Source organism: Zootoca vivipara, chromosome 17 (genome assembly GCF_963506605.1).
Source record: "Zootoca vivipara chromosome 17, rZooViv1.1, whole genome shotgun sequence".
Lineage (NCBI taxonomy): Eukaryota > Metazoa > Chordata > Lepidosauria > Squamata > Lacertidae > Zootoca > Zootoca vivipara.
This window is the reverse complement of record NC_083292.1, coordinates 34,783,129-34,809,716: the sequence shown is the minus strand read 5'-3', so window position 1 is coordinate 34,809,716 and position 26,588 is coordinate 34,783,129. Positions and strand designations below refer to the sequence as shown.

Sequence of the window (26,588 nt, the reverse complement as noted above, 5' to 3'; positions counted from 1 at the left end):
TCAGATGTCAAAGAGAAAAACAGGCTACCAGATCTTTAGAAGACATCTGAAGGCAGCCCTGTTTAGGGAGGCTTTTAATGTTTAATAGATTATTTTATTTCATTTTTCTGTTAGAAGCCGCCCAGAGTGGCTGGGGAAACCCAATAATCCAACCCCCGAACTGTCTGAAGGCAATCCTCTATAGGGAAGTTGTTGGTGTTTTTTTTAAAAAAAAGTTTAATGTTTTATTATGTTTTCGTATACGTTGGAAGCTGCCCAGAGAGGCTGGGACAACCCAGTGTGGGCTATAAATAGTAAAATTCATTGTGGGATGGGACGTCCCTATGTTCGTCGGAGAAATGTTGGAGGGTATGCTTGTCTGAACCTGACTTGAATCTAAGCCTTGCTAGATCTTCCTGTCTGAGCTTGACTTAAATTTAAAATCTCGCTAGGTCACCCTGTCTGAGCCTGGCATCAGTTCAAGCCTTGCTGGGGCATCCTGTTTACTTTTCCTGGCCAAAATCAAAATCAAATTACCCCTCCCCCCCAAAAAAAATGTCCCAGCGTGAGCGACGGCCAGTCGTGTTTTTCTGCAAACGGTGGCTGAGCGGGTGAGTCAGCCCATGAAATACATTTTCCTGGAGGGCTTCCACCACCTCCCCTGCTAACTCATCCTGAAGCCTCGGCCGAGAGTCAGTAGCACAAACTCTCCCCTTGTGTGTCTTCTGCAGCCTGTGCACACACACGAGGTGTTGTTGTCCCCCCCCCCTCCCCAGACCTTCCTTGGTTGCATGCCAAATCTTGCAAAATGAAAGTTTGTTTGTGGACGGCTGGGCAGGGCCGAGCCTGGCTGCTGTGCTTTGGGAGTCGTTGACAAGCCAGGAAGGCAATGCCCTGTGTCAGTAGCAGTGCGGGCTGCAGCCTGTTGGGGGGTGAGAGGGGGGGTGAGTCTTGGCGTGGGCGGTGTCTGTGGAAAGAGAAACCGTACACCAGCAAAAGTCTTTTAGCTTAATGGAGCACTGATCCTTTGAACACCCCCCCCTCCTTGTTTCCCCCGATTCTGGCTGCCCACAGCTGTATAAAAAGCAACGCCCTATTCCCCCACTGACATTATCCTTGCAAGCGACTGACTTCAGGGTAAGTGGCAATCTTGGGAAGGGGGATGGTGCCAGAGGCTGGTTTCCCTTTTTGGATCCCGGTGTGTGTGTGTGTGTGTGTATGTGTGTGTGTGTGTGTGTGTGTGTGTGTGTGTGAGAGAGAGAGAGAGAGAGAGAGAGAGAGAGAGAGAGAGAGAGAGAGAGAGAGAGAGAGATATGGAGCACTGCAGTTATGGGAGTGCAAAGGCTGCTGACTAACGAAAAGAATTTTGGGAGGTGATGAATCACTTGAAAACACCCATCCAAGCCAGCATTGCATTCATTGATTACAAGCAGGCACTGAGGTGTGTTAGAAAAAAATCTGCAGCAGAGGGGGGGTCGTCTGTTCGAGGTACCGGTGAGATTCTCAGATAAGCGCAGAGGTTTAAGAAGTTCTGGGCTCCTCCCCTCAAAAAAAAAAGATATCGTAGAATAAGGACAAGAAAAGGACAAGCCAAATGATCAAGGGGGTTGAGGGAAGTTTGCAGCGTTTGGGACCTTTTAGCTTAGAGGAATGGCCGTTAAGAGGCGGCGCGGGAGAAGTTTATACAACTATGCACATGGACAGAGAAAAGGCGCTTCTCCCTCTCTCATAACACCAGAGTTTGAAGTGGAGTTGAATGTGGGGAGGGTCGGGATGGATAGAAGGAAGGACTTCTTCATGCAGTGCAGAGTTAAACTGTGGAACTCCCTCCTGTAGCAGGAGGCAGTGACTGATGGCCACCGACTTGGGTGGCTTCAAGAAAAAGGATTAGACAAATTTTCATGGAGGAGGAGAGGACTCTCGATGGCTCTGCCCTGCCTCCAGAGGCAGCTGTGCTTGTGAATGCCAGTTACTGGAACCTGCAGCAGGGGTGAGGACCACTGTGAGAACAGGATTCTGGATTACATGGGCCAGTGGTCTGATCCTGCAGGACTCCTCCTCTGCTCTTATGTTTAAGAAACAAGTTGGCAATGCGACCCTAAGCACTTTTACTTGAGAGCCATTGAACTTTGAGAGACACATACCCTGAGTAAATATGGTCATGACAGTACTGTCTACCTGTCTCTGTCGATTCAGCTATCTCCCTCTATCCTCTTGTAAAAGGTAAAGGGACCCCTGACCATTAGGTCCAGTCGTGACCGACTCTGGGGTTGCGCGCTCATCTCGCATTATTGGGCGAGGGAGCTGGCGTATAGCTTCCAGGTCATGTGGTCAGCATGACAAAGCTGCTTCTGGCAAACCAGAGCAGCACATGGAAACACCGTTTACCTTCCCGCTGTAGCGGTTCCTATTTATCTACTTGCATTTTGATGTGCTTTCGAACTGCTAGGTTGGCAGGAGCTGGGACCGAGCAACGGGAGCTCACCCCGTCACAGGGATTTGAACCGCCAACCTTCTGATCAGCAAGTCCTAGGCTCAGTGGTTTAACCCACAGTGCCACCTGGGTCCCTCCAATCCTCTTGTAATAACATTGTATTATATGATGGGCACTTCCAGACAGCTGCTGTTTTCCAATGAAATCCAATCATGTGTTGGCAAATCTGGGTGGGCAATTAAAATCAATTGGGAGGTTCTTGCATAAACCCACTTCCTCCCACCCCCCCTTGACTTTTCGCAGGAAGGAAAGTGATCGGGAATTGCGCAGGAGAGCATTGGGTCGCAGTTGATTGGCATGTTGTCGTCTAATGAAAGAGAACGAAATGCTCAATAAATAGCAGAGCCCATCTAACCACCCTGCAAACTTGGTGCAAAAATAAAATAAAATCAGGATGAGTGCTGGATAAACCAGTCACGTGGAAGTGACATAACACACCAGAATCCAAAATAGCCCACAAGATGTGCTTCGTAGCCATTAGCATAGATAGAATCACAGACGTATGTCTGTAAGGGCATACCCACATTTCCTGTTGTCCCGCTGCTTCCTGCCCAGGGAAAACTGCTCTTTAATGCTCGATCAGAACAAACGGTTGTTATAAGAATTGGGGTTGGCTTTTGAAGTCCAACTCCCTATCAAGGGACTCAAGATCCCTTGAGGTCTGCTGTTGGTCAGAGATACAACAGAGGTGACAATTCGGGTTTTCCCGGATTGCCATTTGTTCTGATCTGTCTCTAAAGAGTGGGTTTTTCCTTGGAAAGGAGCAGGGCAAGGGGGAAACAGCTTGGATCTGTGCTTTATCTATCTATCTATCTATCTATCTATCTATCTATCTATCTATCTATCTATCTATCTATCTATCTATCTATCATCTATCACATATCTATCTATCATCTATCTACAGTATCTATCTATCATCTATCGTTGTGGCACACAGGTCTAAAACATTTTCAGCAAAACAGAGCCTCCAAATTCAGGGTCAGTGTACCCTGAAAACCAGGTGCTAAAGACAAATTGCAAAAAAAAATTAAAATTAAAAAAATTAAACGTTGCCTCCATGCTTTGCTCGTGGGTTTCTGGGAGATTCCTGGGTCTCTCTTTCTTACATTTTAAAGGCTGCTATTAATTCTCAGTCCAGCCAGCTAACCAGCGTGAGGGCCAGCCAGATTGGACGATGGTCACCTATTTTGGAGCTAATTGCCTTTTAAGATAATTAGCTAGTGTGGTATGGGAAGCCAGATCGCAGGGCTGTGGGACGGAGGGGAAATTGTCTCCCCTGACCCCAAAGTCGCGTTTAGAAGTGCTTTAGTTGCCCCGGGAGGAAAGTGATGCAATCTTATCCACACTTTCGCCCTGAATTCAGCAGGACTGGTTTGCAAGAGGGCATTCATAGGATCCAGCCCACACATCCATGCAACTGAATTTACCTCCTCACATTTACCCAAAAGTAAGCCTCATTGAGTTGGAGATGGTTTATTCCCAAGTCAGCGTGCAGCAATGCAATGCAATCGATTAATCTATGGATGGAAAGATACAACTCTGATGTGTGCATTGATATTTCTTTCTCTTAGTTCTTTTTAGTGGTGTTATTCATTCCCGATTTCCACAGAGGGAGACAAGCTCCTTGCCCTCTTAAAAACCAGTTCCCCTCTCCTTGGGACTTGACTTTCTAATATTTTTGGGATACAATGTCCTGCAGAAATGTACTAGGATCAACCCACAGTCAGAGCTGATGGGGAGAAATGTGATTCAGCTCACATTTAAAGACGAATCTCCCTGGTTTCCGCAACCCGAAACGATACGCAAACGGAAAAGCAGCCATCTGAGCAAATCTGCACTTCTCTGAATTTTGCAATTCAGTTTCTTTAGCGGAGTAACATGTGTAACGATGTACAGACTGGCGTTAAAGTGTGCGTAGAAATGGATCTCTTAGTGAAGCTAACACACCACAAATGCATTCTATTGGGGAACGTTGCTTTGCAAATAGGTGCAGAAGAAGATTGCGAACATCAGGAGAAGTTTGCGCGAATATGCTGATGGGTTTTCACGAGAAGAAAAGAAAGGTGGAGGGCCTGTGAGAGTGGGTTGATGCAGATATGGGAAATGCCAGAATGGCCAGTTCTAGTGGTTTATTAAAGGAAAGCGTGAGCTTACAACACACCCTGCAGAGCCTCACTGCTATTATGTTAAGCATTACTTATACACAAAGCAAACTATGTAAACAGGCACCGATAATCCGGTTAACTTGCCCCTGGCTTAGCGGCCCCCTTCCATCCCTCAGAAAAGGTAGTGTTTTATCTTTCATCCATCTCTCAGATAAGGTAGTAGCTTATCTCTCATCTATCTCTCAGATAAGGCAGTAGCTGACAGGCAATCAATGTGAGAGGTCTCCCTTCTCCCAACTAGCTAAGCACCCCAATCAAGACAACTAGCATATGCCCAAGCGTGTGAATAAGCCAATGTGATCTCGTTCTTGCAGCAAATGACAATTGGTCCTGGGGTTATATCTTGGCTACCAAGCTGGCGTTTACAAGCCTTCCAGGATGTTTTTGCCTTTGCAAAGCTAGCGAGAGTGTGGTGCTGATGACGCCAAGGTTTCAGGTTCGATCCCTGTATGGGACAGTGGCATGTTTCCTGCATGGCAGGGGGCTGGATGAGACCCTTTCCAACTCTACCGTTCTGTGATTCTATGAAAGGCTGGAAGACCAGCCCAGGACGCGTTTATTCGGCAAAACAACAAGTGACGTTGGTCTCTCTTGTTGACTTGTTGTCGATGGATGGCGATGTTTTAACTAGCCAGAGCTATGATTCTATTCATTTAAAATATTGCTATGGAAAGACCCTGACAGTTAAAAAAAACCCACAGACATAGCAATAAAAAAACCCCCAGCAGAACAACAGAAATAATGATATTATCCAAATCATAGTTTTTCTTATGTGCTTTGCTGCTTTCTTGACATCTTCTTCCCTTCTGTTCTTCCCCTGCTGATTTCCTCCTGACTGCCTCACCTTCCCCTTCTCCCCTGTTCACAGAGCCCGTCTTACACAGCCCGCCACTACAAACACACTCGCCATTTGTCGAGCCACAGCCTCAGCAAAGAAGGAAGGAACTCACCGCTTCTCAGTCCTGAGATGGCCAGCAGCGAATGGACAGAGCTGGAGGCAGCCATTGAGAAGATCGTCAACATCTTCTTCACGCATGCGGGCCGCGAGGGCAAGAAGGGGACTCTGACGGCTGGGGAATTCAAGGAACTTGTTCACGAGCAGCTCCCGAACCTCATGAAGGTGTGTGTGTGTGGGGGGTACAAATTACAGGGTGTGAGGCCAGGAGGACGGGGGAGACTTTTATTTTAAAATAAGGACATACAGGGCTAGGCCAAAAGCAATTTGCTGAAGGAGAAGTTGGAGACCCAATGCTTCTCATTGCATGTCCAGAAGCTCTGCAGGGAACAGTTTTCTGCTTGAGGGCCATATTCCCTTCTGAGCAGCCTTCCGGGGGCCATGTTGAACCAGTGGGCAGGGACCAGAGGCAACAGTGAGTAGAGTAACGAGTGCGGATTTTACATTCACGGAGTAAACTGGTTCCCACACACTCACTCGCACATCCCTTCACGAATCCTCCATCCAAGCAAACAAGCAAGCGGCATGATTAGAGTTGGGCTGGTGTCTGGTGCAGGTCAGCAATAAATCACATGGCGTCAGCAACTCGTCCTGGTAGATCTTGCCCCCTATGAGGCAGCTGAGGGGACTGAAGTTGCCTACAGTTGCCTAAGTCTGCTTCTTCCCTGGTTCCTTCCCTAGCAACCTGAGACTCAGTCAACGTGCCTGTCTTTGCTACTCCCTCGTCATACCTCTCCTGGTCCTGGGAGACCAGCAGGGAGGGGAGCTGGTCACAGCAGAAGGGGAGACCCCCCTGGCTTCTTCAGCCGCCTGTCTCATCTCTGCCGCTTGCCCCCCTCCCTCCTCTCCAGCCTCTGCTTCTGCCTCTGATTCTAAACCGCTCTCTGCCACAGCCTCTTCCTGCTCACTAAACCCTGTTGCATCTTCTGCTTCCGACACATCCTTCTCCCAGTCTTCTCCCTCTGACGACCCATCGCCTTCCCACAACCTATCCCCAGGCTCTGAGCCATCTTCCCTTGGGGGTTCCCCAGCTAGTACCTTCCACCACTCCTCAGCATCCAGCCAGCCTCTAACAGCTGGGAGAGAACCCTACCCGAAACCCTAGAGGGCATTTGCTAGCCGGTGTTGGAAATACTGTGCCAGACGAACCAATGGTCTGACTCTGGCGGGGTGGAGAGATTCACTCCTGTGCTACATTCCAGTTGGTAAGGTGAAGGATTGCAAAAGTTTTGGGGGGCTCACCATCTGGCGGCTGCAGCAGTCGCAATCATACCTGCCAAGTTGCTGTCAGAGAAATAAGGGACCGGGCCGGAAATAGCAGACCGGAAGTAGCGCTGCTGCCATTTTGGAACTGGGCGGAGCATGCTCAGAAGTGACTTTTGATGCTGCTTTGCCCAGTTCCAAAATGGCCGCCACGTCAGAATAAATCGGGGGAAAACAAAAAAATCCGTTTTTTCAGCTAGGAACAGCTGGAAAAACGGGGATTTCCCGGGGAAAATGGGAGACTTGGCAGCTATGGTTGCAATGTCTAAGGACAGGGGATGTGCTACATTTGATTCACATTGCTGTTTGAGGAGAAAGCTTTCAGAATCAATACCTGAAATGCAGCCTGCCTTCAAAATTCACCCTTCTCTGAATTTTGCAATGCAGTTCTCGAGCACAGCCCCGTGTACCAATAGGCATCTACTAGGGCTGGTGTATGACTGCGTCTCTTAGGGTAAATGAGATAGAAAAATGCATTGCATTCAGGAAAATTGCATAGAAAAATGTGTGCTCTGCAAAAATGTGAATATTAGGCAACGTTGTGTACACACACATGTGTCCATTGGGAGAAATGTGCATTAAAACACTGGTGAATTTTCCTGAGGCCTTGATTCCTGCCCCTTTTAAGAGCGAGCCTACTTGAGATTTGCCATTGTGCTCAGAGTAGACCCACTGGAAATAATGGACGTACGTTAGTCCAGTTCAATAAAGTCAATGGGGGTCTTTTCTGAGTGGGGTGAATATTGGGAGCAACCCCACTGAGCCTAAGTTAGTCGCATCCATTAATTTCAGTGGGTCTACTCTGAGTAATGACTAATGCTTGGCTCCAACTGTACTAGCCATTCAAAGAACTGTGATACCGCTTTAACAGTCATGGCTGCCTCCATAGGATCCTGGGAACAGTTTGTTTGTTAAGGGTGATGTTAGGAGACCCCACCCTGAGCTATGATTCCCAGCACCCTTAAACTGTGGTTCCCAAGATTCTTTGGAGGAAACCACCATGACTTTTAAAAGTGGTATAAATGTGTGAGTGTCTGGAGGTGGTTGGAGGATGGATGGCGGCTAACAGATTGAGGTTGAATCCTGACAAGACAGAAGTACTGTTTGTGGGGGACAGGAGGCGGGTAGGTGTGGAGGACTCCATGGTCCGGAATGGGGTAACTGTGCCCCTGAAGGACCAGGTGTGCAGCCTAGGAGTCATTTTGGACTCACAGCTGTCCATGGAGGCGCAGGTCAACTCTGTGTCCAGGGCAGCTGTTTATCAGCTCCATCTGGTACGTAGGCTGAGACCCTACCTGCCTGCGGACTGTCTCACCAGAGTGGTGCATGCTCTAGTTATCTCTCGCTTGGACTACTGCAATGCGCTCTATGTGGGGCTACCTTTGAACTACAACTAATCCAGAATGCGGCAGCTAGACTGGTGACTGGGAGCGGCTGCCGAGACCACATAACACCAGTCTTGAAAGACTTACATTGGCTCCCAGCACATTTCCGAGCACAGTTCAAAGTGTTGGTGCTGACCTTTAAAGCCCTAAACGGCCTTGGTCCAGTATACCTGAAGGAGCACCTCCACCCCCATCGTTCTGCCCGGACACTGAGGTCCAGCACCAAGGGTCTTCTGGTGGTTCCCTCATTGCGAGAAGCCAAGTTACAGGGAACCAGGCAGAGGGCCTTCTCGGTAGTGGCACCCGCCCTGTGGAACGCCCTCCCACCAGATGTCAAAGAGAACAACAACTACCAGACTTTTAGCAGACATCTGAAGGCAGCCCTGTTTAGGGAGGCTTTTAATGTTAAATAGATTATTGTATTTTACTGTTTTGTTGGAAGCCGCCCAGAGTGTCTGGGGAAACCCAGCCAGATGGGTAGGTTATAAATAAAGAAATAAAGAAATGAAGAAATAAATAAAATTATTATTATTTCAATTGAAGGTTTGGATATGACCCCTGCTCCCTTTGATTTTCTACATTAAGCCATGGGATTATGGTCCCAGCTGTGTACACTATACATTTAAGGCACACCCCCCCCCCACAAAAAGGGATCCTAGGAGCTGTAGTTTGTTAGGGGTATTGAGAGATTTTAGGAGACCTTAACATAGCTGCAATTCCCAGTGCTTCTAACAAACTGTTGTATACTTCCCAGGGTTATTTAAGGAGGGGGAAAGCCATGAATGCTAAAGCGGTATAAAAATGCTATAGATGTATGGGTTTCTTGTTCCTACTCAGAGTAAACCCATTGAAATTAATCAACATGACTAACCTTGTCTACTCTGCCAAGAAAGAGCAACACCATTCATGTAGAAAACTAGTACTTCAGGGAATAAATTTCAGCTAGATCACCTTCTACCTGACATGCTAGATTTCTGTGTGCAAGGAATTCCTTTGCTCTCTCTGTGTGTAGCTTTCAGAGCACCCCCACACTTGCTGCTTGCGGGAAGTTGGACCAGACTCAGTGTCATCCATGGGGTGACGCAGACACGAGGCACCTGCTGCCGTGATGACCAGATCTTGCAGGAGCAAATTCCTGAAGTTAATTATGCATAGTTATGAAGATGTATTTCCTTTTGTTGGTTCTGAACCAAGGGCTGCCAATCAATTGTCTTGGATGACTCTGAGCTCTAGGAGTTATGACGAGAGAGAGAGAGAATTCTCCTCAGACTGTCTCCTCCGTGCCTTACATAATTTTTACAAGCAGGTTCCTGTGACAAAACGCCTTTGCTGCCCCGGCTGTCCCTGACTTTTCCTTTCCTCTCCTCCTTTTCCGAAGGACGTCGGCGACCTCGACGAGAAGATGAGGAGCTTGGATGTCAACAACGACGAGGAGCTGAAATTCGGAGAGTACTGGAGGCTGATCGGGGAGCTGGCCAAGGATATCAAGAGGGAGAAAGTGGGGAGAAAGAAGTGAAAGTTGTGGCACGGGTGGGGGGCTGTGGCTCGTGCGAGAGAGAGAGTTGGGTGGGTGGGACCAAGACACCTTGATTCCGAGTGCTTGCAGGAGGAGGAAGATAACAGGAAATATCAACCCGTCAGCCAGCAGACTGCAGCAATTCAAATAAAAGCCTTTGCTCTGAGATACTGTTGCTTGTTGCTTGCTTAGTGGCAAGGTAGAAGAGAAGGGGACTCAGAGCTGAGCTATAACCACAGCCAGGAATCACAGCTAAGATACAGGGGTCAGCAAACTTTTTCAGCAGGGGGCCGGTCCACTGTCCCTCAGACCTTGTGGGGGGGGCGGACTATTAACATTTTTAGCAACGTTTATAGACCACTTCATTCAAAGACTATTTCTAAGCAGTTTGCAAGAAGCAAAATGAAATGGGCCACTGGGTAACTCAGTTGGTTAGAGCATGGTGCTGAGAACGCCATGGTTGCAGTTTCAATCCCCATATGAGACAGCTGCATATTCCTGCATTGCAGGGGGTTGGACTAGATGATCCTCAGGGTACCTTCCACCCGACAATTCCATGATTCTATTCATTTAAATCATTGCTATGAAAAGTCCCTGGCAGTCAAGAAATAAAAATCATAGCAATAAGCAAACAAGATAAAGGACAGCAAAAATAATAACATCATTAAAATTAAGATAAACTCAATCATTTTATATAATGAAATCACCTGGTTGGCTTTAAAATAGAATTAGACAAAGCAATGGAGGATCAGGTTATCAATGGCTACTAACCACAACAACTATGTTCTCCCGCCACTGCTGGAGGTAGCATGTCTTTAAATACCAGTTGCTGGGAAACACAGGAGGGCAGAGGGGTCTTGGGCTCACATCCTGCTTACAGGCTGGCCATTGTGGGAACAGGGTGGCTGGACTGGATGGGCCACTGATCCAGCAAGGCTCTTCTTATGATATTCATGGCTTCCCCACAACAGAGGGGAGTGGAGAGTGAGTCTCAGGACCCAAGGAAGAGCAGGGCATGGGTGTTGGGGGTTGAAAGCTACTGCCACATCTCCTGTTGTATTGCTTCATTTAGCACCGGGGGGAGCTTTTGTACAGGTTGCAAAGTGGCAGCCCCAAGTTGGAGGAGTGTTGGTGATAGGCATGTGGGGCTACCTTTGAAGGTGACCCGGAAACTACAACTAATCCAGAATGTGGCAGCTAGTCTGGTGACTGGGAGCGGCCGCCGAGACCATATAACACCGGTCCTGAAAGACCTACATTGGCTCCCAGTACGTTTCCGAGCACAGTTCAAATTGTTGGTGCTGACCTTTAAAAGCCCTAAATGACCTCGGTCCAGTATACCTGAAGGAGCATCTCCACCCCCATCGTTCTGCCCGGACACTGAGGTCCAGCGCCGAGGGCCTTCTGGCGGTTCCCTCACTGAGAAGCAAAGCTACAGGGAACCAGGCAGAGGGCCTTCTCGGTAGTGGCACCCGCCCTGTGGAACGCCCTCCCATCAGATGTCAAAGAGATAAACAACTACCTGACATTTAGAAAACACCTAAAGCCAGCCCTGTTTAGGGAAGTTTCAAATCTGTGATATTTTAATGTATTTTAATCTTTGTTGGAAGCCGCCCAGAGTGGCTGGGGAAACCCAGGCAGATGGGCGGGGTACAAATGAATTATTATTATTATTATTATTATTATTATTATTATTATTATTATTGATAGGGAGGAGTAGTGCTGGGACCAGCTCACCCCAAAGAGCAGGCCCCACCACAAGGCATATTGAGGGGGCAATATGAGACGCAGAGCATTCAGAGCCAGGCAGCTCTAGCACTTCTAATAGTGACTCTTCTGAGACATCAACATCTCCATCCCTTGGGAGCTCTCCCAGGTCCTGAAGAACCTCCTCCTTGCCCCTAATTTAAGACCTTGCTCCAAGACCACCTTCCTCCCTTGGGAGCTCTCCCAGGTCCTGAAATCTCTCCTCTCCAATCGGCTTCCCTAGAACAGGGATGGGGAACCTGCAGCCCTCCAGACATTGTTGGACTCCAAATCCCATCAGCCCCAAGCAGCCAGGCCAATGACCGGGGGTGCTGGGAGTTTCATTAATAGCATTTTCCTGATGCATACCAGGGGAGGCTTGGGGGTCGGGGGGGGGAAGAAAATGGAAGGGATAGGGTAGAACCAAGAGCGAGGGTCACATACAGCCAAGATCACTCTTCCCCACCCCCACCTCTTGACCAATGACACAATGATTCTGCAGATGACTGGTGTTGGGAGAAAATTACCCCTGGAATGATTGGTGCTTTTGGGGGGGGCATTGGCAGGGAGATGCAGGGTGTCACACCCACTTTAAAACACAATTGCAAGAGATTAGGGGTGGCAGAGGATGAGGAAGAATGAAGAACTAAGCAGATTGTCCTGGGTGCTAATGAGTAAGTGCCTCCCATAGCATAAAATAAGAATCAACAATCACTTACAACAGCAATACTGGGAGTTGTAGTCTAACAACGCCTGGAGAGTCACAGGTTCCTCAGTCGGGCCCTATAGCCTGCCACCCCAAACCTGATGCCTACTTCCTGAATTTCCTGTTGAAATTGTACGACAGAGAGAAAGACCCTAAGAACCCAGGAATCCAAATAGACTGTTCCTGGACTTCAGAAGAACCTGGTTGCTGGTTCAGGTCAATGGCCCATCTAGTCCAGAATCCTGTTCTCACAATGGCTAACCGGATGCTTCTTGGGAAGCCTGCAAACAGGACCTGAGTGGAACTCTCCCTACTTGTGATTCCTAAAAACTGATGTTTAGAAGCACGTTGCCTCTGGCGGTGGAGGTGGAGCATAGTCATTATGGCCCAGAGACAGACTTCTCCATGAATTTGTCCAATCCTCTTTTAAAGCCGTCCAAGTTGGTGGCCATCAATGCTTCTTCTGGAAGTGAGCCCCCTAGTTTAACTATCCACTTTGTGGGGGGAAACTGCTTTCCTCTGTCTGCCTGGAATCTTCCAACATTCAGCTTCATTGGACGTCCACAAATTCTAGTGCTACAAGAGAGGGAGAAAAAAACTGATCTCTGTCCATTTTCTTCATGCCATGTATAATTTAATACACCTCTATCATGCTCCCTCTTCCTTGCTTTTAATTCTGGGCTTAAACCCCCCCCCAAAAATGTGTTAAACCTTTTTCCGCAGGGGAGTTGCTCCACCCCCTTGATCATTTTCCTTGCCCTTTCCTGACCCTTTCCCAACTCCGCAATATCCTTTTGGAGGGGAGGCCACCAGAACTGTTCGCTATTCTTTCTCCCACTCCATCGCATCTTGCCTGACCCTCAGGAGCACACCTGAGACAGGTAAGGTGGGAATCTGGCAGCCCCTTCCTCGAGGCTGCAGAGGAGGAGGAGGAGGAGGAGGAGGAGGAGCCAGCAATTCATCAACTCCTTTTGCACTGATGAGAGTAAGATGTGGCTACCTCGGGGGGGGGGGGGAGGCGGAGCATCTGTAAAGACAGAGGACCAGCTCAACAGGTAAGAGAAACATGTTTGGCTTCAGGCCAGGGCTCGGTGCGAGAGGGCCCAGGAATGACAACCTGCTGTTCCTTTGGAGCCGGAAATGAAGCTTCCAGATTTCCAAGATGCGTATTGTAATAAGGAGGCTGATTTCGGCAGGGCAAAGGAATGCGCTCCGGAATTTAACCCCCGAGGGTGTTGCTCCGCCACAGGTGACCATGACAACAGGGGCGTCTCCTGAATCCATACTGCCTCCGATTCCAAGCTTTGTGTGGGCACATAGGAGGCATCCAGTGGCACTTGAACCGCAGGCTGCTCGGGCACAAAAATAAGCTTTGCCCATATGCATAGCTGCCAAGTTTTCCCTTTTCTCGTGAGGAAGCCTATTCAGCATAATGGAAAATCCCTGAAAAAAAGGGATAACTTGGCAGCTATGCATATGGACAAAAGCATCCGTCCCATCCTTTACCCACAGAAAAGGTTCACAGTATAAAAAGCTTCCCCCTGTGCTCATGGAGCTCTCCTGTGCCCAAGTGCCTTTCCCAGCCCTTATCCACATGGAAGCTTCCCTGTGTGTACACTGGGCTCCCATATTCCCAGGTGCCGCCAAGAAGCCCACGCAAGATGGGCGTGAGAATAACCATAACCCCTGCTTGCCCACCCGCTCCAAAACCAGCATCCATAAATTGAGTGCCTCTGAATTTTGAGGGCGCATAGATAGAGGCATCATGATGAATTGTAGTAATTGACAGACCCTCTCCTGCACCAATCATTTGTCTAATTTCAGCTGAGTTAGAGAACGGGCAAACCTATGTCATTTCCCCAGTTCTCCACATTTCCACATCAGTCTGCATTAAAAGAAAAACTCCCCGTGATAATTTATCAGCATTTTAGGGCAAATTTCTCCTAATATGTAGGGTTCTCCGAATATGTAGGCTAATATGTTTGGCCACCTCATGAGAAGAGAAGACTCCCTGGAAAAGACCCTGATGTTGGGAAAGATGGAGGGCACTAGGAGAAGGGGACGACAGAGGACGAGATGGTTGGACAGTGTTCTCGAAGCTACGAACATGAGTCTGACCAAACTGCGGGAGGCAGTGGAAGACAGGAGTGCCTGGCGTGCGCTGGTCCATGGGGTCACAAAGAGTCGGACACGACTAAACGACTAAACAACAACAACAACATGTAGGGTTAAAGGTAAAGGGACCCCTGACCATCAGGTCCAGTCGTGACCGACTCTGGGGTTGCGGCGCTCATCTCATGTTATTGGCCAAGGGAGCCGGCGTACAGCTTCCAGGTCATGTGGCCAGCATGACAAAGCCGCTTCTGGCGAACCAGAGCAGCACACGGAAACGCCATTTACCTTCCCGCTTGGAGCGCTACCTATTTATCTACTTGCACTTTGATGTGCTTTCAGACTGCTAGGTGGGCAGGAGCTGGGACCGAGCAATGGGAGCTCACCCCGTTGCGGGGATTCGAACCGCTGACCTTCTGATCGGCAAGCCCTAGGCTCTGTGGTTTATCCCACAGCGCCCCCCGCGCCCCCCAATATGCAGGGTTAGGTCTGGGTTTTTGTTTTGCGAAACAATTCTCCCTTCCGCGAGGCATTTTTTTAATGCTGTTTTTACTCACACATGCATTTCCCTGAAAACTTTAGTCTGTTATCTGTTTTTGCAACTTGGCTGGGGAACCGCACTGCAAAAGTTAGAGAAGGAGGGATTTGAAAAATATGTTTTGGGTTCGTGCACTATTTCAGAAAGTTCAGGGTAGATAGGCTTGCTTTTAAAGGCAAACTGAATCTTAAGAACATAAGGAGAGCCTGCTGGATTAGGCCAATGTCCTTTTAGTTCAGCATCCTGCCCAACTTGTGGAAAACCGGCAACTGGTATTCCAGAGTGGCAATGCCTCCGACCACAAAGGTCTAAATTTTTAGGACCCACCTGATGTCCCTGATTATAAACTGCCTTAAACTGTTAACATTGTGTTGTAACTGTCGCCTGCCCTGGGACCTTAGGGTGAAAGGTGGGTAAAAAAGACTGAGAATAATAATCGTGATCAGTTAACTCTCTTTAATTAAAGGCTCCTGTCTAGGGACTGTCAACGCAAACAGGGTGCTAGATTTTATTACTGGGAAATGATGATACGTGGTTTATACAAATTCGCAACGGATATGTCTGTCAGTGGCTGTTAGGCAAACCAGGCTATGTATCCAGAGGCCACCTTGTACACTCACAGCCGCGTCCGGGGAACCTGCGGCCCTCCAGTTCTGGCTGGATTCGAATTCGCAGCAGCCCCAGCAGTCATCATGCTTGATAAGCAGGGACTGGTGGGAGTTCAACAACATCTGGAGGGCCACAGGATACCCCAGCAGGGTTGATTCTGCAAGAATAGTTCCTTACATCAATGCAGTGGTTCCAAAATCAACAATCCACATTGCTTAACGTGTTAGACTACTGCTTTAGATGCACAGTGCAGGATGGGGCCTGAGTCTTATTTTTCACTTCTCCACATTTCCACATCAGTTTGCAAATTCTTTTTTATGAAAATTCACCAGCATTTTAATGCAAATTTTGCCAAATTTGCATGGTTTTTTTGTAAGCCACTCCCCCTAACATAATGCATTTCCACACGTTCTTTTAATAAAAGTATGCATTTTCCAACATGCAAACTTTACCCAGCGTATACAGTACATTTTCATACTTGGTTGAAGAACTGCGTTGCAAAATTCGGGGCAGTTCGGATTTCGAAGGATGGCTGAGTTTCGCTTCGTGTTTTACTTCAGGACCTGTTGGCCTTTGGATGCAAACTGAATTGGATTTTGCCTCTATCCCTATTTGGCTGGTCACTTTTATGATTATTTGTATTGTATTACATGGTGGTTGCTTTCTGCTTTGTTTACATTGTTATAATTGTTTATTAAATTTATTCGCTGCTTTTTTGCCACTTTTACACTAACATTTATATCTCACCTTTCCTACTCAAGGGTGGCTTACATACCATATTTTCCCATGTATAAGATCCCCCCGTGTATGAGTTGATCCCTATCATTTTAAACCCAAAATAAAGAAATCAATAATTATTGATTTGTTGAGGGGTTTGTTTTTTTTTAAAAAAATGCTTTTGGAGGGAGGTCGCCCACTTCCAATCTCTCACCTGCCTGCCCAATTGCCACCACTGATCACCTGCCTCCCCCCCGCATTCACAATCTGTGTATAAGATGACCCCCATTTTTTGCCTAACAAATTATAATAATAATAATAATAATAATAATAATAATAATAATAATTTATTATTTATACCCCGCCCATCTGGCTGGGTTTCCCCAGCCTCTCTGGGCGGCTTCCAACAGAAAAATAAAACACAGTGATCTATTAAACATTAAAAGCCTCCCTAAACAGGGCTGCCTTCAGATGTCTTCTAAAAGTCTGGTAGTTGTTTTTCTCTTTGACATCTGATGGGAGGGCGTTCCACAGGGAGGGCGCCACTACCGAGAAGGCCCTCTGTCTAGTTCCCTGCAACTTGGCTTCTCGTAATGAGGGAACCGCCAGAAGGCCCTCGGTGCTGGACCTCAGTGTCCGGGCAGAAAATTTAAGCAAAAAACATCGTCTTATACACAGAAAAATAAGGCAGCTCTCCTCCTCACTGTCTTGACCTCACAATAACCTGGTGAGGTAGTTTAAGTTGAGTAAAAACTATAAATTATTAAACTACCACTTGTCATCTGCTGCTATACTTCATATCCTGCCTACGTTTTAACACAACCATGATATTTCTTTTTCAAATATTCTACAACAAACTAAGCAATTTATATTGGACTTCAAATAAATGTGCAATGAATCAGGGGGTTGTGCAAACCGCTATTCTGAACAATGCTTTTATAGGTAAAAGTAAAGGCAAAGGACCCCTGGATGGTTAAGTCCAGTCAAAGGCGACTATGGGGTTGTGGCGATCATCTCGCTTTCAGGCCGAGGGAGCCAGCGTTTGTCCACAGACAGCTTTCCGGGTCATGCGGCCAGCATGACTAAACCGCTACTGGCGCACAGAGGACCGTGACGAGTGCCAGAGCGCATGGAAACGCTGTTTACCTTCCCGCCGCAGCGGTACCTATTTATCTACTTGCACCGGTGAGCTTTCGAACTGCTAGGTTGGCAGAAGCTGCGACAGAGCAGCGGGAACTCACTCCATCGTGGGGATTCAAACCGCCAACCTTCTGATCGGCAAGCCTGAGAGGCTCAGTGGTTTAGACCACATCCCTGCTTTTATGGGGGGGGGTGCTGGACATGAGTTTATGGAACCCATAAGGTGTGGCAGCAAAAAAATTGGGAGCCCCGGATGTACATTCTTATATCCTTAATGTTTGGAGATCACTGGGATGCAGTGAGTTGATAAACTGGAGGGGGCGGGGAGGGGAGAGAAGAGTCACGTAAACCAGCCTCCTGTCATACCAATTGCTCACCTGCCACACCGTGACTAAAAAATTAGGTAATGGGTGGCGCTGAAGTTCCACGCTGGCAGGGTGCCAGGCGGCGCAGCGAGATGCCTTGCGCCACAACCGCCTTTCTGGTATCTCCCGGAGGTGTCTCTTACACACGCCTTCTTGAGATATAAAACTGTGGCAGGAGAGGCAGCCCTATTCAGCACAGGTGATCCCTTCGAGCAGGTAAGTTGGACTTCTCTCATTTGGGACTCCTCCGGGGCTCCCATTCCAAAAACAGAAGGGGTGCAAGAGGTGTGTGGGATAGTAGTGGCGGTGGGCTTTCCCCTTCCTCTGGACTCCCACCCCTTCCCCGTGAACTCCAATCCTTTGCTCGCTCAGCGGCGTGCCTCGTCGCTCCGGACAAGTTCAGGCAGCGCTCAACAATTTGCCTTCCCAAACACGCTCAGACCAGGGTGGGGGAGTGGGGAAATAAAAGAGGCAGGATCCGACGGAAAGCTAAAAGTCTCCGTTCTCCCCTTCTGTTGCCCGCACGTAGGAAAAACAGCCGTTTGTTGGATTTCCAAGCGCCTCTTGGTGGGAACTACCCAGCAGATCTCAAGGAACCAACTTGCCACGACGTGCTCCGGAGAAGGGGATTTTCGACGACGAACCGAACAAACCGAACCGAACCAACGATGGGCTTTGGTTGCTGCAAGAAGAGAAAGGTCAATTGGAGGGGGGAAAGGGGCACTGTATTCCGGTTTTCTGGGGAAGGGAGAGGAGAAACTGTGGAAATCATTCTGTGTTGGAAGGGGGATGTGTGTAGGCTTTTGGGGCGGTGAGTGGAAAGGATTCCCTCTCGGATCATCTGTGGATCTGTCTTCTTAAACTCAGCAAAGCTTCTGGGAGATAAACCCATGAGTTGGCTAAAATAGGGGGTCAGTTTCCTCCACTAATGTTCCAGGGATCATAGGAAGCTGTCATACACTGTGTCAGACCATTGCTCCATCTACTTCAATGTGGCCTGCACTGACTGGCAGCAGCTCTCCTGCATACAAGAGTGTGTCCTTTGTAACGTGGCTACATATCTTGCCCTATTGCTAAAGTCCTCATGATTCTGAAGAAAGGGTTGATGTGGTTAGGAACACTCTGCCACTGAGACACAGTGAGAGAGGGAGATAATTCTCTTGCGCAACCAACTCCCTCTAAGGAAATTTCGGGATCTCTTTGGCCAAACCAGTTCCTTCTAGTTGTGTGAGACTCTGCCTTTCTGGGGCCTAGAATAGACTTGTCTACCACCTTGGCAAAGTTCTAATCTCCTCCTCTGGAATGGTCCTCCTCCTGGGACATGTTGAAATTTTAAAGGAAAAATGTCCTAATGAGAGGGGATTGGTAGGTAGGGTGGGGTTTTTTTTGAGGCGGCTGGGGAAAGATATCTTGGCAATATTTTTATTAGAAGCGGAGATGGTTGCCAAGTCTAGTGCCGAGTCAGAGTTCATTGTCCTCGCCTAGGATGCTGTTGGCTGGAAATGAGGAGAGAAGGTGGGAAATTTCATAGAAACATAGTTGGAAGGGACCCCGAGGGTCATCTAGTCCAACCCCAGAAATGCAGGAGTCTTTTGCCCAACGTGGGGCTCGAACCCATGATCCTGACATAAAGAGTCTCGTGCTCTGCCAACTGAGCATGGGTCGTGGTTTGTGAAAGGGGAAATCAGATGGCAAAATTTGCAGACAGGGAATGCGTAAGGCAGCTTCCTCCCAAGCTGGCACCCTCTGGGTGTTGCTGGACTACAACTCCCATCGTTATATCTGACCATTGGGCCATCCTGGCTGAGACTGATGGAAGTTGTAGTCCACCAAACAACTGGAGGTCAACAGGCTCCCCATCCTGCTGTATACCTCTGCAAGTGCATTTAATGTGGTCCCTGATTGGTTGGGACATGTGTATACAGCAAGGGTGGGAGAATCTGTGGCCCTCCAAATATTACTGGGCCCCAGTTCCGATCACCCCTGACTGTTGGCCATGTTGGCTGGGTGTGATGAGAGTTGGGACCCAACAACATCTAGAGAATCACAGGTTCCCTGTTGCCTTTCTTCTAATGCAGGGAAGAGGAACTTGTGCTCCCTCCAGATGTTGTTGGACTGCAACTCCCATTAACCCTGATCATTGACCAATGCTGGCTGGGGCTGATGGGAGTTGTAGTCCAACAACATAGGGGCTCCTCATCCCTGCTCTACACCTCTGTGAGTGCATTTAATATGTGATCCCTGATTGGCTGGGACATTTGTCTAGGACAGCAGTGGGCGGGCGGGCTTGTGGCCCCCCAGATGTTGCTGGACTACAACTGCCATCAGCCCTGACCATTGTCCCATTTGGCTGGGGCTGATGGGAATTGGAGTCCACAAACATCTGGAGGTCACCAGATTGGGGGAGGTTGGTGTAAACTCCGTACGCATGAAGGTGAAACTGCAGCAGAAGGCGCAGATTAGAAAAACAAGCGAGGAGGCACAGATCACCTCCTACCCCAGCAGCTCTGAATACAAATAGCCCATTGGGTCCAGAATGACATGTCAGCAGGCTCCAAAAGTGACTTCTGTCGTGGAGACCAGATCCCTCAGCTGATTTTAAATATATATTCTGGATCAACTGGCTTTGCGGTCGGAGGAAAGAGGTTCATCCAGGGAAACGCCCGAAAGCTCTGGCTTCTCTCAGCATTCAAACAGGTTTTCCCTGCTGATTTTTAAAATATATCTTTTTTTAAAAAAACAACATTCAGTAAGCTCTCGACTGAATGCAGCACGGTGTAGAAGGAAGATTTCCTATGGATTTTCAGGATTCAAATTGGGATTTCATTTCATTAAAAAAGATGCTGGCACAGCACAATCCTATGCAGGTCTACTCGGAAGTCACTTCCAATGACTTCAGTGGGACTTACTCCCCAAGTAAGGGTGGCAGTCGCAGGAAGCAAACCACCACCTCCTCCTCCTCCTCCTCCTCCTCCTCCTCCTCCTCCTCCTCCTCCTCCTCCTCCTCCTCCTCCTCCTGTTGTTTATGGGCTGTTGTCCTGGGCACACTTACTCAAGAGACCTATTGAACTGGGAATCCTCCTTGCCTGAAACCCCGGATAGCCACTGGTGGTCAGTGCAGGCAATATCAGACAAGATCAGTGTTTCCCAAACATGGGTCTCCAACTTGGACTACAATCCCCATCATCCCTGACTGCTGGCCCTGCTAGCTAGGGATGATGGGAGTTGTAGTAAAAAAAAAACAGTTTGGAGAACACTGATCTAGATCAGGCATCCCCAAACTGTGGCCCTCCAGATGTTTTGGCCTACAACTCCCATGATCCCTGGCTAACAGGGTCAGTGGACAGGGATGATGGGAATTGTAGTCCAAAACATCTAGAGGGCCGAAGTTTGGAGAACACTGATCTAGATGGACCATGAGGTCTGACTCAACACAGAACAGCTCCCTCCATTCCTGTCTTAATCAGGAATTTTAATCTTCCCAACGGTGAGCACTAGGGCCTTACTCTCCATATAGGGCAAGAGTTGCAGCGAAAGACCATGCCAAAGGTCTCGGATTCAGTCCCTGGCATCCCCAGTTAAAAGCATATCTGACAGCAGGGGAGGGCAATAGCTCAAGGATAGAGAGTCTGTTTTGAATGCCGAAGGTCCCTGGTTCAATCCCTGGCATCTCCAGGTAGGGCTGGGAGAGGCCCTTGCCTGAAATCCCAGAGAGCAACAGCTGCCAGTCCGGGTAAGCAACACTGAGCTACATGGATCAGGGGTCTGACTCAGTACAAGGCAACTTCCTGTGTGATAATTAGGAAAGGCAAGGGGTGGAAATTTTAAGGTGATAGGCTTGTGCTGTGTCTTGGTGGGCCTGGTGGTATGGCGCTCTTATGGCTGAAAACTGAGGGTCGGGATATGTCCCTAGAAAATGCAATCATGGCAGACACCATGGTGCAAAAGGAGGCCCCATGTCTTTCCTACTCCACTGTCCATCCTGTTTGCAGCACACATAATCAGATGGATCAGTTGGCTTTGGAGATTTGTTGCGCATCAACTCATCATGGCTGCCAGGATGGGCAAATCATTTCCGTTTCTCTGTTCCTCATATTTCCAGTCCGAAATTCATCTCTCCACATTTCCAGATCAGCTTGCAGGGTTCTCCCCCCCCCCCTTTTAAAGTTCTCACAAAAATTCATCAGCACCTCAGTGTGGATTTCTCTTACTATACAATTTTTTAAAATGCAATTTTGCTGCTATCGACACCTTTCTGCACAGAAATGTTTCCCAATATGAGACTTTCCTGCACAGGATTTTCACTGATACCTGTGTTTTTGTACACCTTTACCTGGCCAAAGAAATGCACTGCAAAATTCAGAATAGTGCGAAATTAGGAGGGTGGCTGTCTTTCACGCTTGTATTTTGTTTCATAATGTGTCGGTTAGATCAATTTGCCTTTAAATGTGAACAGAATCAGATTTCTCACCCATCCTTTGAGGCTATCAAACGCCCACCTGACATGCACCTGACACCCACAATATCATATCAGAGTGCTGATGCCCCTCCAGATATCACTGGACTGCAATTCCCATCATCCATTGCCATTAGCCATGCTGGCTGGGGCTGATGGGAGTTGGAGTACAACTTTGGGGGAAGTACCCTCTGGGAGTCTCAGTCCTCAACACTGACTCTCCATGCCCCTTTGACTTCTTCTGCTTTTCTTCCATTTGAACACACCCTTGCTTATGCTAAGCAAGAGGAGACAGAAGATGGAACACTTTTTTCCGAGGAGGCCAGGGGGGAAAGAGCAGGAAGCTCTTGGCTATGGGGCTGGAAATTGATCAGAAGCTGATGAGGTTGCTACTGAACCCTGATGTCTCTGGCCACACTCACACCCTAGATTTTGTGGTTCCACTTTAAACAATCATGTCCCCCCTCCCAATGAATTCTGGGAGCTGTAGTTTGTGAAGGATGGTGACAGTTGTTAGGAGACACCCCCCCCCCGGTTCCCTGCACAGAACCACAATTCCCAAAGTTCCTTGGGAAGAGGGATTGTTTGTTAAGCCACCCCTGGGATTGTTGTTCCGAGAGGGGAATAGGGGTTCTCCTAACAACTTTCAGCAGCACCCTTAACGAACTACAGCTCACAGGATTCTTTTGGGGGGAAGCCATGACTGTTTAAAGTGGGATCGTGGTGCTTTAAATATATAGGACAGCTGTGGCCTCTGTAACAAAACAAACAAACAAAAACAAAAGAAAAAACCACAGGTCTAAAATGATTTGGAATATGTGCAGTAGTTGAAGAAAGACTCTGGATATCTTCTGAACTTTTAGATGCATTTGGGATGGATTTTGACTTCAGTTTTCATTCATTCTAATGCAGAGAGAATGTGGGTCATGAAATGAATGAGTTTCAACATAGGATACGGTAAACAAGGATATGATTCGTTCTGGACTGATATGTTTGTGGACAAGGGACATATCTTATCTGGTCTAGCACAGGAGAGGATGGGTGCCGTGGTTTCCTCTGTAATGGAGCTGGGATGTTTGGTGGAAATGAAATGGATAATCATCTCTAGATTGCTCATCAGTGATGGTATGCAATCTTGGGAGTCTTAATGAAGCTAGGCTGGAGTTTCGGGGAGGGTGTAATTGCGTAGGAGGGAGTCGGGCCGGTCTGACTGCCTTCTTTTGAGATCACAGACTTGTGCTGATGCCTTGCGTCTCGCCATAACTCCACCCCTTGCCTTTCTCTGCCACCCAGGACTCTCAAGAGCTCACCGATGTGGAGAGGGCCATCGAAATCGTCATCAACAACTTCCACTGCTACGCCGTCAAGGGCCGTAAAGAGTGCATTACCCCCAACGAGCTGAGGGACCTGGTGGGACAGAGGTTGCCACATTTAGCAGAGGTGAAGAGGGGGACCTAGAACCTAAGACAGGCATCTGCCAGGGGCTGGCAGAGTTCTGGGGGGGGGGGAGAGGGGTGTTTCTGCGTTATGTTGGGGAACAATTCCAAACCAAAGGGATGCAATTCCTCTCTTCAGCCTAAATCAGCCTCCCTCAACCTGGGGCCTGACAGGTGTCGTTGGGACTACAACTTCCACCAGCCCCTTCAGCTACAATGGCCAATGGTCAAGTCTGATGGGAGTTGTAGTCCAACAATGTTCTTGGATGCCAGCTTCCATTAGACCTGGACAGCATGGCCAAGGGTCAGGGGTGATGAGCCTTGTACTTCAACAATGCCTGCAGGGCCTCAGATTGGGGGGGACGGGACGGAGGCCTAGATCCTTGCTGTGAGACACTCAGCTGTGGAAATAATGGTAGGTCATTGTGCACATTCCTCTGACATTGCCAGGGCTGTCTTAGGCGCCCCTGATGCCGTGGTGCGACTGATCCCTCCGGCACCCCCCCGCCACGTTTCCCAGCGCGGTGGGCATGCGGGCAGGCACAGCGCCATTGCCGTGGGCGCAGCTGCGCGGCGGACCGGCCAGCCAGCGGGCAAGCGCAGCTTGCAGCGCCCCCCTGGCGGGCCGCACTGTGATGCCCTGCGCCACCCAGCCTGGCCGTAGGGCCGGCCCTGGACATTGCTTTTGTTTCTCTTGTTCCATACAAGTCGGAAAGGAGGAATCTGCACTCTCCCATGTTATTGGACTTCAGTTCCCACAGTGCCTGGCTGTTGGACTTGCTGGCTGGGGCTGATGGGAGTTAGAGTCTAATGATGATGATGATGTTGATACCCCACCCATCTGGCTGGGTTGCCCCATTCCGACAATGTATGGAATACTTGCTGCAGATTCCCCATCCCTGACACAAATGAATGAAACAGAAACATCCATTGAATGGAATAGGGAAAGGGAGAGGTGTAGTTTTTCCAAGGAGCAGTGGAAAGTAGAAAGGATCCCCCCCCCAAAAAATCAAAGATGTCTTTATCACTTACCTAAAAATGGGGGGAAAGTGACAAAACTTGGTCGGTTTCCAATGCTAGGCTAGGAAACCTCAGCTTCAGCCCTTCAGGCATCTCTGCCTGGCATCTCTCTAAGCCTTGCCCCTTCTCTCCAGGCCATGCCCTCTCCCTGCCCCTGCTTGGCATCCTCCCTTTATTGCCTGGCTGGAATGTGTCCTTGAATTCTGATCATGCCTCTTAACTTGCCAGGATACAGAGAGGTGTGTGAGTACGGGCACAGAAACTACCCTCCCGGGCAAAGGTGAAATTATCGACATTTGCTGCCCCACCCACTTTTATCCCTGGGCCCCACCCGCCATTGGCATGTACCCCTCCCGCCATCAAAGGTTGTTTTGAAGGGAATGAAGCCCTTGGGGCAGAAGGGGTCCCTATCAAAACTGGGAAAGGCATTCCGAAGCTTTGATGATGCCCCCCGAAGCAACTCTGGGACCCTCTTGCTGCACAAGGGCTCACCTAGTCCAACCCCCCCCCCCCAAGTCTGGAAAAGAAACCGCAAACTGTAAATCCCAGCTCTGGTTTCCCTTCTGGGTTTTGACAACTTCTTTCCCCTCTCAAAACAGAGCGTTGGCACGTTGGACGATAAGATCGAATGCCTTGGTGACGGCGACGAGGCCAAACTGCAGTTCGGCGAGTACTGGGGCGTCATGGGAGACGCAGCAAAGGGGTGCCGAGTCACAAAGAGCAAGAAGTAACGCACGCCTGGGAGGATCAGAACCACAAGGCCTCGGACCGTTTACACAGGAAGAACGAGAGACTGTCCGCCATGATGTCAATGTGTTGTCAATGCAGTGTTAATATTTTGGGGTGCTCTCCCTCCCCTCCCCTTGTCCGGTTCTGGGATATCAAAGTCTAGAGCTTGATCGCCTTTAAGTCAGGAAACTTTCAGTTCCCAGCCCAGGTTCCCACCCCCTCCACTCCAAGGTTTGGCTCTAGAATGGCATTGTTGTGAGCTTTGCAGGTACACTGACATTCTCAGTTCCTGACCGCTCAACTTGAGAACCTTCAAACGGAGGAGCTCTGGACCCTTAAGAGGTCATTTTAGCTCACTGTCTGGATGCTTTCTCAAAGTTCCTTTTTCTGGTTTTGATACTTCAGGCCAACCCCCATACCCCTCTGCATGCCTGTTCGTTTGAGATCTTCCAGATTTGATCCAGAACTCGTTGGAGCTTAACTTTTAAAATAAATTAGTAGCCCTTGCCTCTAGATTTGTAATGTTTCACTTCTCTCACCACTGGATCTAGAATGCCCAGAGCACCATGTTTCCATCCTCTCTCTAGATCTGGAATCCAGAATACTATTTGCTCCAGACCCTGGAAATGTTATTATTATTTTTAAAAATAAACCTATACATTCAATCCAAAGTTTTGATCATTGAGGTGGAATTCGTTCCCCGCTTGGCCAGCTCTTCTTGGTTTGCCCGCTTCCATAGCATTGATGATGCTTCTTCCATTAGCTGAGTTTTCAAGCTCCTGGTCTTCCTCCTTGTTGGGTTGTTATTCTTCTTATACGTTTAGTCTTCTAAATCCACAAAGCAAGGAGGCTATGGAGTTTGAATTAAATGGATTGGATCTGGCTGTGCTGGATCGGGGGGCGGGGGCGGAAGAAGGAGAGAAGCTATGGACACTGAACCTAGGCAAGCACTCGGCACGAATTTACAACCACTGGAGAAATGCAAATCTTGGCCCAATCAACTACAACTGTGGTAACATGGGTTGTGATTGGACCAGCTTGGAGAGACTGGATTTACATAGGCTCCGCCCACAACCCACCAGTTCCTGCAATGGCTCCACCTCTTGCTCTGCCAGAGTTCCAACGTGGCCCCGCCCTCTAGCCTCCAACGCCAGGCCTTTCAACTCAATGCATTTGAAAGACATCAGTGGTCTTCCCTTCACCTCCTGATAACCCACCAGGGGGTGAATTCTTGGAAGATCCAGTTCCCTCTTCCCA

At 48.6% G+C, this 26,588-nt stretch overlaps 2 protein-coding genes across 2 annotated transcripts; both read left to right on the top strand.

Annotated features, from left to right (window-relative positions):
- The first annotated feature begins 923 nt into the window (after positions 1-923).
- Positions 924-9,923, top strand: S100A13 (S100 calcium binding protein A13). Its single transcript, XM_035099426.2, has 3 exons — positions 924-1,116; positions 5,507-5,758; positions 9,620-9,923. Exons 2-3 carry the CDS (start codon positions 5,606-5,608, stop codon positions 9,755-9,757), a joined length of 291 nt encoding a protein of 96 aa, XP_034955317.1. The 5' UTR covers positions 924-1,116; positions 5,507-5,605; the 3' UTR covers positions 9,758-9,923.
- Positions 9,924-17,794: 7,871 nt separating this feature from the next.
- On the top strand, positions 17,795-26,067 carry LOC118076330 (protein S100-A14). Its single transcript, XM_035098996.2, has 4 exons — positions 17,795-17,906; positions 18,220-18,388; positions 23,440-23,586; positions 25,202-26,067. The coding sequence occupies exons 2-4, from the start codon at positions 18,359-18,361 to the stop codon at positions 25,331-25,333; spliced, it is 309 nt and encodes a 102-aa protein (XP_034954887.1). The 5' UTR covers positions 17,795-17,906; positions 18,220-18,358; the 3' UTR covers positions 25,334-26,067.
- Positions 26,068-26,588: the final 521 nt, after the last annotated feature.